This window comes from Danio rerio, chromosome 6 (genome assembly GCF_052040795.2).
Source record: "Danio rerio strain M-AB ecotype USA chromosome 6, GRCz13ab, whole genome shotgun sequence".
Lineage (NCBI taxonomy): Eukaryota > Metazoa > Chordata > Actinopteri > Cypriniformes > Danionidae > Danio > Danio rerio.
The window spans coordinates 18959409-18970892 of record NC_141026.1 but is presented as its reverse complement, the minus strand read 5'-3'; the positions used below and the strand labels follow the sequence as shown (position 1 = coordinate 18970892).

Sequence of the window (11484 nt, the reverse complement as noted above, 5' to 3'; positions counted from 1 at the left end):
TTATTTAATTTTATAACAAGAGCTTTTAATTAATTATTATTAATAATTAAGATTTAGGACATCGAATAACTGCATGAATTGTATTCATGAAAATAAAAAAAATATCTCAGGCACGCAAGGTCACGCCATTATTAGTTGCTATAGCAACGCGTGTTGTGGTATGAATTCTGACCGCATATAAAAACAATCAAACCCATCGCAATCTGTTGGTTGAGAGACGAGGCGACTTTGCAGAGCATTTCTGTGCGATTCCTGAGATTTCTGAAGCTGTTGGAGGATTTCTGAGAAAGACTTATTTTAAAGAGCACAATTTCTCTAATCATCTTTATTTTAGTTATTTTTCTGATTATTTTTTTAAACACATTTTTGTTGCTCTTTTTTCATTTCTTCTTCTTCTTCTTCTTTACTTTGTTTTACATTTATTTTCATATTTGTCTGTTTTTGTCTGTTTTATTGCAGGTTGGAGGAGATTGTCCATGTCCCACATGGGTGAAGAAAGAGGAGGTGAGTGTTTTTAATCTTTCATTTGTTTGTCATTGTTTATCACTGTATGATGCTGTATGATGTTTGACTAATATGAAAAGGATTACAGAAGTTAACAAAAAAGATTCATTAAAAATGTTTTGATGCACAGAAGATACACGGGACTGCACCACTGAGCTTCCTGGTTTTTTGGCTCCTCTGCCTTCACATTTGGCTGGTTCTGCATCCACAGACCAGAGGAACAGCAAGAGGAAAAGGCAGAGCAGCAGCCAGCAAACACTGTCCACCTCGTCCAGCAGACCAGCCAAACGCTCTCGCAGAGGTCAGCACAGCTCATCTTCTAGATCTTATGGCTCAGTTAGGAAATGATTTGTCATTGATGAGACCGCAGCATGTTTTCTCTTTCTCTCTTTTCCTCATTTCTTGTGCTGTTCTGTGTTGCAGACTTGTACCTGAAGGGCCCGTTGCTGGGACGAGGTGGATTCGGCTCTGTGTTTGCTGGGATGCGCAGGTCTGATGGACTGCCAGTAAGAGATTTTCTTCCCTCCTTTGTTCAGACATGCTTTAGAAATGTTGCTGTCAGTAAATGTCATGTGTCACAATCAGGCAGGTGTGATTTACTCTGCTTTTCCTGTCTGCAGGTGGCCATCAAGTTTGTGTCGAAGGACCGGACCCCCGAGCGACTGAAAGTTGTATGTTTTGATGTGAATCTGTTGTGTTTGCTGTGTTTGATTGAGTTCTGGATATAATGGAGGGTTTGTCCTGCAGGATGGTCAGGGTCGGCTGCCGCTGGAGGTGGCATTGATGACCCGTGTCACATCAGCTCCTGCCTGCCCCAGTGTCCTGCAGCTGCTGGACTGGTTTGACCGTCCCAGGCGCTACATCCTGATCCTGGAGCGACCGGATCCTTGCCAAGATCTCCAGAGCTTCTGTGAGGAGAACGGCTGTCTGGATGAGCGTCTTGCAAAGAAAGTGCTGGTGCAGCTGATTGCGGCCCTTAAACACTGCGAGAGCCGCGGCGTCCTGCACCGGGACGTCAAACCAGAAAACCTCCTGATCTCCACAGAGTCCCAGGACATCAAGCTGCTGGACTTCGGCTGTGGAGATCTGCTGAAGCGATCGGCCTACAAATACTTTGCAGGTGAGTTTGAGTTACAGAAGGAAACGTTCTGTTGATGTTTGTGAACTTCTGCTGATCCACTAAAGGGAATTTGTCTGTACTGGAGCATGTTGAGCAGATGTTTGTGGTCTTCTTATGTCTCTCAGGCACTCCTGCATACGCTCCTCCTGAGTGGTTTCGTAGACATCGCTACCATGCGACTCCAGCTACAGTCTGGTCAGTAGGAGTGACGCTCTACAACATCCTGTGTGACCGTTTCCCATTCAGAGGCGCACAGAGGGTCACGTCCAGAAGCAGACTGACCTTCCCTAGGAGCTTGTCAACAGGTAAGAGATTCAGACACATTTAGAGATAGCCTAGTGAGCGAGCAGAAGTGTGTTGTTGCGTGTTTCTGAAGACGGTGTTGTGTGTAACAGAGTGCCGTCAGCTGATTCGCTGGTGTCTCAGTGCAGCACCGGCTGATCGACCCAGTTTAGCTGACATTGAGAGCCATCCCTGGTTGCACTGCACAGGTGGCCAGTGACATTACACTTATCTGAATCCAGCAGTCATGGCTTGGGTTGCATTGTCAGGTTCAGTGTAGATAAACGCTGTCAATGATTTGTAGAAGGAGAGCAGGAGGGGCAGAGGAACTGAGGAGAACAGATCCTGATCCTGAGCTTCCTCTGCTGCATCTGTGAGGCTCTGTGTGAAGCTGTACGAGCTGAAGACACACACACACACACACACACACACACACACACACACACACACACACACACACACACACACACACACACACACACACACACACACACAAAAGCTAGTCTACAGTTGACAAATGTACAGTTTCTAGAACACTTAGAGAAAAACAGGGGAAGGTGTTAAATAAATCATAAACAATAAAGTTATTTTATACGCAATTACAGCAGTTTTTTTTTGTCTTTACTGGTTTCACTAAAATGTAAATGTTCAAACCTAGGGCAGCACAGTGACTCAGTGGTTAGCACTGTAACTTCACAGCAAGAAGGTCGCTGGTTCGAGTACCAGCAGGGCCAGTTGACATTTCTGTGTGGAGTTTGATTGTTCTCCATGTGTTGGCATGGGTTTCCCCCACAGTTCAATGACATGTGGTTTATGTGAATTGAATAAACTAAATTGGCCATAGTGTGTTTGTGCATGTGAGAGTGTGTGGATGTTTCTCAGTACTGGGTTGCAGCTGGATGGGCATCTGCTGTGTAAAACATATGCTGGATATTTTGGCGGTTCATTCTCCTGTGGCGACCCCTGATGAATAAAGGGACTAAGCTGAAGGAAAATGAATGAAGTAACACAGACACTGGAGGAATTAGGAGACTCTGTTCAGTCAGATATGATCATGCTGTCTGTAGTTGCTGAACTAACTAGACCAAAACTTTATTTGCAATATTTGATGTCTGAATTTAAATCATAAAAATCTAAACTAGCCGAATTGTTTTACTTAAACACAGATCTGTCGATAATAAACTCAGTAAATGTCCATACACGCATGCTGATATTTAACAAATGTTTTTTTTTATTTTGAGTGATCTTCAATTTAAGTAAAAAAGAAAAGTTTCTATGAGAATTTGAAATAAACAATATTGTGTTTTTGTGGACATTGAACTACAAAATTTCAACATTGAAGAGTGCTGAATAGTTTTTTGATTTAATCTTCAATTCCAAGTTAGAAAAAATACAAATACTAAACTTCTTACAAGAATTTAAAGTAAACACTACTGTGTTTTTCTTCTTTTGTGCACATCAAATTACAAATTATCCCAATATAGTGCAATAAATCTCTTTTTAGGACGATCTTCAGTTTCAGGTTAGAATACAATTATAATTTAAAAAATAACTTTATTTAAACAATATGTTTTTTTTCATGTGTAGGTCAAAGTTTCAACAGCTCAGTCATTTTAAAAAGCATGTGCTCAAACTAAAAGAAGTAAAAAAGTGCTTTTGTGGTGCAGGGTCACGTCTCTCCTCAGTAAGTGATCATGGACAACACAAGGGGGCAATGTTCAGCACAGAGAATCACAATTTAACTAAAACGTATAAGACTGCGTGTTTTTCATCATCTCAACAGTTTGTCTAATGAAACACACAATAATTTAACATTTATTTTAACAAATACAGCTCATAGTGTTAATAACATTGTTTACTCTACACTTTGTACCGTGATCATGATGATTGTTTGTTATGAGCAGGGCTGGATTAGGTGATTTGGGGGCCCTAAGCAATTCGCGTCATGAGAACCGGAAGTCCTTCAGTAATAAGCACTTTTCATATTTGCTTATTTATTTAGCTGTCTTTATCTTATATCACTCTGTTTTGCTTTCTATATTTTTATCTTAACACAATATCTACATTTTAAAAGATTTGTTTGCTTAAAATGAGTTCACAACTAAAATTAATGAACAAACTATTTGTTTTCTGAAACTAAATTTTCATCTGATTTGACTGCTGGACTGATCCATGATTGGGGGTGGGGGGACACAATTGCACACATGCTATTTAAGGTAAAATGTATTTGTTAAAGCCTTATCCTACAAAATATGACAGAAAATTACATTATTAGTATTTATTGTGGGCCTCCAGACTTTCTTGGGGCCCTAAGCGGATAATATAACTTTTCATTAATAAAAATACCAAGTTTTGGCATCAAAGGTGTGTTTAACTTACTCATTAGGCAGCAACAAACATTTAATTCATATTGTAAGTTCTCTGAACTTAACATTTAAATTTCTTTAAATGATTCACCATGTCATTTAAAATGATTGGTTGTGCTTGAGATTCTGCCTTGACAACCGCACTGATTGGTCAATATATGTTATATGACACAAGGTGGTCATTTTGCTTGTGATGCTGAATTTTCCTGAAGCGCAGCAGGACAGAGGCACTACCTGAACCCATCTGACGAAAGAGAAAAGTTAAATTAGTCAGTAGATATTTAAATGCTTGTATACATCTTTCTTAATTGATATACACGCTGGGGCAACACAGTGACTCAGTGGTTAGCATTGTCGCCTCACAGTAAGAAGGTCGCTGGATCGAGTCCCAGCTGGGCCAGTTGGTATTTCTGTGTGGAGTTTGCATGTTCTCCCCTCATTCACGTTAGTTTCCTCCAGGTGCTCCGGTTTCCCCCACAAGTCCAAGGACATGTGCTATAGGTGAATTGGGTAAGCTAAATTGTCCGTATGTGTGTAGAGCAGACTGACCTTCCCTAGGAGCTTGTCAACAGGTAAGAGATTCAGACACATTCAGAGATAGCCTGGCGAGCGAGCAGAAGTGTGTTGTTGTGTGTTTCTGAAGACGGTGTTGTGTGTAACAGAGTGCCGTCAGCTGATTCGCTGGTGTCTCAGTGCAGCACCGGCTGATCGACCCAGTTTAGCTGATCTTAAGAGCCATCCCTGGTTGCACTGCACAGGTGGCCAGTAACATTACACTTATCTGAATCCAGCAGTCATGGCTTGGGTTGCATTGTCAGGTTCAGTGTAGATAAACGCTGTCAATGATTTGTAGAAGGAGAGCAGGAGGGGCAGAGGAACTGAGGAGAACAGATCCTGATCCTGAGCTTCCTCTGCTGCATCTGTAAGGCTCTGTGTAAAGCTGTACGAGCTGAAGACACACACACACACACACACACACACACACACACCTGAACACACACCAGCTCAGAGTGCAAACTAGTATGTGTTTTTAAAATGAGACTATGCAATGAAACAAATATATAATATAAATTATTAAAACAAGCCAAGAGTAATCTAAATGTTTGTCATAATTAAAAATGGTTGTTTATATTCTGTACAAGAATTCTGTCCTTTTCAAAAAAAATGAACAATAAAATTGATTTTATACCCAATAACCCCAAAAAAAGAGTCTTTATTCTTTTCAATAAAATATAAATCTTAAACTTTTTTCTTCTCCAGTTAACAAAATGTTTAAAGTTTGCATGAACTTGAAGTTGCGACTTTTTTTTGTATTGTGACACAGTTCCTAGAGAAACTGAATAGGCTGGTTTGGCTTGGCCAAAATCTGCGCAGAATGGATCACCGGTGATCACCGCAAGATGCATGCCGGTTAGAAATGTGTCCGCCTTGCCTTCGCCTCGCTCTGATGTCACGCTGACGTGCGCCAAAAAACTCTCGCGATCGCGAGGCGGGTACCTCGGATAGAGCAGTCGGCCGCAGTTGCTCTCAAAAGACTGCGTTACCAAAAGCATGATGGGAAACGACTGGCTAACGACACAGCTTAATGCTGATTGGATAAGACTGACACATTACACTTTATTATCTTGTTTTACTAAGGTTTATACCTGGATTTGTTTAATACCTTTTTTTGTATTTTCGTTGATAATTAAAAAAAAAGTCATAAAGAGCATTAAATATGGTTATTTATTTAGATTTACACGCAAACAAAAACAAAACACATCTTTGTAAAACATAACGTGACCTATCCAATATAACTAAATGTAGCTAATACATCATTAGGATGTGTGTGTGCTGTATTTTATTTCTCTCTCAGTTTTAAGTCCTGTTTGTTGTCATTTTCACTTTTTGTATGTTTGTGTGAATTTTGTATAGTAATTTTTATGCAGCGTTATTCAATGAAAGTCAATCCAATATATACACATATTCAGACATACAAAGGTAATCAGACTGTTTTGTCATTATGCCTCATCTTTGTGTGGTTTCATATGAGAAGTGAAAAAGGTGTAGTAAACAAGACACACACACATATGTATATATATATATATATATATATATATATATATATATATATATATATATATATATATATATATATATATATATATATATATATATATATATGTATATATGTATATATATATATATATATATATATATATATATATATATATATATATATATATGTGTGTGTGTGTGTGTGTATGTGTATGTATGTGAAGTCAAAAGTAATGTTTAATAGACCAAGAATATTTTCACAGTTTTTCCTACAGTCTAATAGTTTTTATTCTGGAGAAAGTCTTGGGCTGTTTATTTTAGTCTGGCTGGAGTAATATCAGTTTATATAAACCTAGTAAGCATGTCAATGTAATTAACCCCCTAAGAATTTATTTGTCAAACAAACATTTGTCATGACCCGTCACTCAAAAGCATCTATGGCTACTTCATTTATAATGTAGCCAAATTAGGTTTCTTGAACGTTTTCTTGCTGTATAAGCTGTTTATTTTGTTATTCTTTTAACGTTTGTTGAATATACAGAATTACATTTTAAATACACCCTTTTAGTTAATAAGCTGTTCATCTTCTGTAATTCTGAACCATTTTTTTTGTAAAAACTGTGATATTTCTATTGCATCCACTCCCATATTAAAAATACTATAGTAATGTATACTGTAGTGCTTTTGAACCATGTTATAAAATAGCCTATTTAAATTGTATAGTTGCTCTGGTATCACAACAACTATAAACACAACCCAATACTGAAAAAGCATGTTCAAAATGCAATAATATTTACTATAAATCACCATAGTATTTTTTCATGAGGTCATTCGTCTGCGATAAAAAACGCGAACGAGATCTCCGCCACTGGTGACGTTTCCAGGTGGCTAAACAGCGAGATTCAGCAGGTGTCCGACTTCTGATGTAATTTTTGAGCCCTCCTCTTACTGCACACGCCTGCTCTCGTTTACAATGCAGTCAAGGCGAGGCGCACCTCAAGCGAGCCTAATATTAAATGACACAACAGTGGGCGTGGCTTGTTTTTTGTACTGCGAGCTGATTGGATGTAGTAAAGTAGGCATTTCATTTAGTAAGATTGGGAAAAGTGTTTGGCCAAAGATATTACAACCTAACAGACACATCCTGCTCACCATTTCTGCTTAGTGTCAAAACTGACAGTTGGAGCAGCGTGGTTAAATATGTTACTCATGCCCAATTCCTAAGATATACGTAATCTGACAATTTAACAGAAAAACAAACAGGAAGTGCATTTTTGTATTTCAATGAAGATTTTAAGGGCAAACAAGTTTTGTTTTTTAATGACATGCACAGATAAATAGTTCACCACAACACTAGCAATGTGAGCTAACAAAATCATACGGTTAATTTTGTCATAAGTTAATGGGGACTTTAAAATTAACAGAGACTCACTCACTAACAGTATGATTCTTTAAGAGAAATGGAAACACAGATCAAATTATTTATTGATATAATACATGCTTTATACAGCAAATAAGTGTTGCTAGAATACAAGCACAAGATGCTAAACTACATGCTTAGCACTTTCCCATAGAAAACCATTCTAAAGTAAACACTAAACATTCAGTTACAATATCTTACTCCAAATGTTTACAATTTGTTACTTTAATCAGTTCATGACAAGGGTTACAAAGCATGTTTACAAACATCTGCTTTATAATAAACTACAGTAAGTGCTAACAGAGTACAGTTAATAAATAATCATGTTGCATTTCAGTAACACACTGATAAAAAATATACATATGTGTTTCCATGACATAAATGACCAGGTATTATTTCTGCTATAAATATGGCAATAAATAAATGCAGTGGGGCTGGATGGTATGATGTATATATCATTACCGTGGAATCAAATGTGTACTGAAAAAGAGTTTTCTATTCTGTTTATATTTCGAAATGTAGGTGTAGTTAGCTCACGTCTAGCATGCGTAAGGCTGAGAAAGACTCTCTGGCAGTGTTGTCAATTGCTTTATATTTGGGCTGCTCGATATTGGAAAAATCTGACATTGCATTTTTTTTTTTGTATTGCTGCGATATACATTGCGATAGGAATATAATTTCACCAGATGATTTGAATAGCTATATTTGGAAAGCTTTAATTAATTTAAATCGACTTGGATGAACAAGACTTTTTCTATGCAGTTCATCTGCATAAATTATAACAAATTACAAGCAATAATAAATAAATAAACAGTGCTTTATGCTTTTCTGGGGAGTGGAACAGTATTCAAGTACAGAAACAAAACAATCAAATGTAAAATAACATGGTGATCATTGGATAAATAATGTCAAATTTTGATAATATCTTTATCTTTTAATCATTATTAAAATTGATCCTGCAATGTGACTATTGCAAATACGCACATTGCGATATCGATGCTCAAACAATATATTGTTCACCACTACTTTATATTTTCAACAAAAAGGATCACAGTTTATTCAAACAAATTTTTATACAAGAAATGTAATATTTGTATTTTAAAGGGGAAAACAACAGTTTATTTCCTTAAAGTGTTTACATGTTTGTAATTTCATTTTTGAGTTATTTACTTGGGATATATTTTATATTTGTGATTAGATGTTACTTGAGAAATGTTTATAATGATATTAATAAGGTTTGACCATAAAACTGTGAAATGTGAGATACAGTGGAATTTCTTGTTCATCTGAAGTCATGTTTTATTTACAAAATACACCAGAGATGTTAATGTCTGTTAACTTTACCAGGTAATGATCATCATTTTTGTCATGAAGACTCCTGCTCCGCACCAGAGCCAATGCCTTCCACTGATTGACCAATGGTTCCTGTTCCTGGTTTACCTGTCGCTGGTCAGAAAGAGCAGGATCTGAGGGATTGTCTCAACATCCATCAGTCCACTCTCAGCGGGATTAGAAACACTTGGGTCAGTTTATTTATTTAATTTACTTGGCGCAGTTGGAATTTGGATGTCTCCTAAGGACATTAAAGCCACGATGACAAGTGTGTCTTCGGCAAGAAGACTTACACCTAGTTATCATTAGCTGTGTTTCCATCCAAAGAGATTGATCCACAAAACTGGAATATTGCATAAGAGATTTATGAATAAAGCACTGTTTCCATCTAAGAGAACAAAACTGGTCACTTCCTGATAAACCGGCACCAAATATAAAAAAGAAAAATGGAATTTGCTGTGGTAGGAGAAGACACTGTGGTCCTTTCTCTTATATAATAAATGACTTGCGCCTGGAGATAATAATACTGAACCAGTCTAAGGATGAACTTTGGCTGAATGATTTTAAAATGGCCAAAACAACATTTCAGATGCTCTACATTGTGGTCGGTCCACTTGTTTGCCTAATGCTGTACCATCACTCCTAGTTATCTCATAATCTGTTAAAACAAAATTACATGACTTTCTTTGATGCGCATGTTGGAATTTATTTCAGTAAATGTCTTTCCATCATAGTTGGATGATTCATTTTAATTCTATGTTTGACATAATCTCAACTGAAACATGGAGAGAGGGTGGGAAAGATTAGACAAAAAAAACAATCAGCCAATATTGTATTTATATCAATATCACATATCACAGCTCTGCCAGTGAGAGTGGTTGAGCTCAAGCGCATCAAATGAAAAGCAAATGGGAAGCGTCTTGAAAATGGCGGGTTATGTCAGATACTAGAGAGCATTTGAATGATCAAGATTTGATGAGAAACTGAAGTATGAGGTGATGGGGAAAAAATCATTGATCCAATTAGACGAAAGTGAGAAACTGCAAGCTTTGGATGCTTATATCAGTTTTATATCTTCTAAAGACAAATTCTGTCACTCGCTGACATGTAAAAAATATATTTTAATTTCACATTATCTTCAAAGCAACAGTCACCAAAATGACACAATTAGGATCAAAGCCTAAGGGCCCTATCACACACTCACCGCAATAAGGTGCAAGGTGTGTATGGCGTGATTAGTTGCTATTTTCAGATCAGCACAACTGTAATTTTCATGCTTTGCACCACGTTGTTTAAATAGCAAATCCATTTGTGCCACTTTGTGGACTCATGGGTGTTCTGGTCTAAAAATGTGGTGTGTTAAGGCGTATTGTTGGCGCATTGCTATTTTGAGGAACTGAAATAGACCACGCTATTGACCAGATGAATGCTGGTTTAAAGTCCTGTGCAGAGCGTGTTAGCTATAGTTAAAGAGTAAAAGTAAAGCAAAGAGAAATTAAAGAGGCCGACTGGAGGAGGCTCAGTCTTCATCCTCGAACAGATGATCTGTCTAACTGTTTTCTCACTAGTGAAGCGTTTAGTTTTTCCACTTACAAAGTCCACCATGTATATAGAAAATGAGCCATGGTGCAACACAGCTGACTCTTACTATACGTTCACACCGAAAGCATCAAGAGCGTCAAAGGTCGCTTTGGGCGCCCTGGTGACAACGCTGTCTGCCTTCACCTTTGGCGGCAAGAGCGTCAAAATTCGCTACATTGATCTTGTATTTAAAGGGGCCGTTGCAGCATATCAGTCACATTCCCACATAAAACATGCTTTCAAGCGTGAAAATGTTGCACACTTTTTATCAAATTTATTTAACAATGGAAGATCAAGTTGCATGTGGTGTGGCTTTGCTGCACTTAATTATCTAATGTGTCCATATGTCTGAAATATTCTGAAGCAGCAATACTGTTTTGTGCTGAGATTCCCGCTTTTTTAAGGAATAATATATATAACATTAATTCACATGAGTAACTCACCAGTAACTTTTTAATGTATGTCCCTGTGAGAAAACATTGCAAATAATTGGAAATCCAGTGACCGCAATAATCAAACCCGTGGAAACAACTGTGGTCAGAACCAAAGTTCACTGTGACTGTGTTCTCTGGACTGCTCTCGTGCGGCAGACTTCTACATTCTGATTGCTTGCTGCCGAACCACATCATAGCTCATTACCAAAAAGTTAACTTGATTTCAACTCTCTTCGACGCCCACACCGGTGAAGGCGCTCTGCACTATTCCTCGCCGCCGGCTCTCATTGAAAATGAATGAATTCCGGCTACTTTGGCGCTGTCGCCGCTTTCGGTGTGAACATACGGTTAAAGATGAGACTCTGATTGGTTTAATGCACATTTTGCTGAAAACACACCCATAACTCA

At 37.8% G+C, this 11484-nt stretch overlaps 2 protein-coding genes across 2 annotated transcripts in view; one reads left to right on the top strand and one right to left on the bottom strand.

The window, feature by feature from the left end:
• The window catches only part of LOC147843474 (uncharacterized), a 388615-nt gene that overhangs the window by 251836 nt on the left and 125295 nt on the right, over positions 1-11484 (bottom strand). The window lies entirely within an intron of this gene.
• On the top strand, positions 206-2505 carry LOC137489744 (serine/threonine-protein kinase pim-3-like). The gene is made up of 9 exons (XM_087257080.1): positions 206-243; positions 460-504; positions 635-805; positions 928-1010; positions 1125-1175; positions 1252-1624; positions 1750-1929; positions 2020-2115; positions 2211-2505. Exons 2-9 carry the CDS (start codon positions 477-479, stop codon positions 2237-2239), a joined length of 1011 nt encoding a protein of 336 aa, XP_087113206.1. The 5' UTR covers positions 206-243; positions 460-476; the 3' UTR covers positions 2240-2505.

What these genes read in the sequence shown, in the direction of transcription:
- LOC137489744 (XM_087257080.1), top strand. Translation starts at nt 477, where the DNA reads ATGTCCCACATGGGTGAAGAAAGAGGAG. An exon ending in AGCCAAACGCTCTCGCAGAG is followed by an intron (nt 806 to 927) that starts GTCAGCACAGCT and finishes TCTGTGTTGCAG; the next exon opens with ACTTGTACCTGAAGGGCCCG. An exon ending in GCAGGTCTGATGGACTGCCA is followed by an intron (nt 1,011 to 1,124) that starts GTAAGAGATTTT and finishes TCCTGTCTGCAG; the next exon opens with GTGGCCATCAAGTTTGTGTC.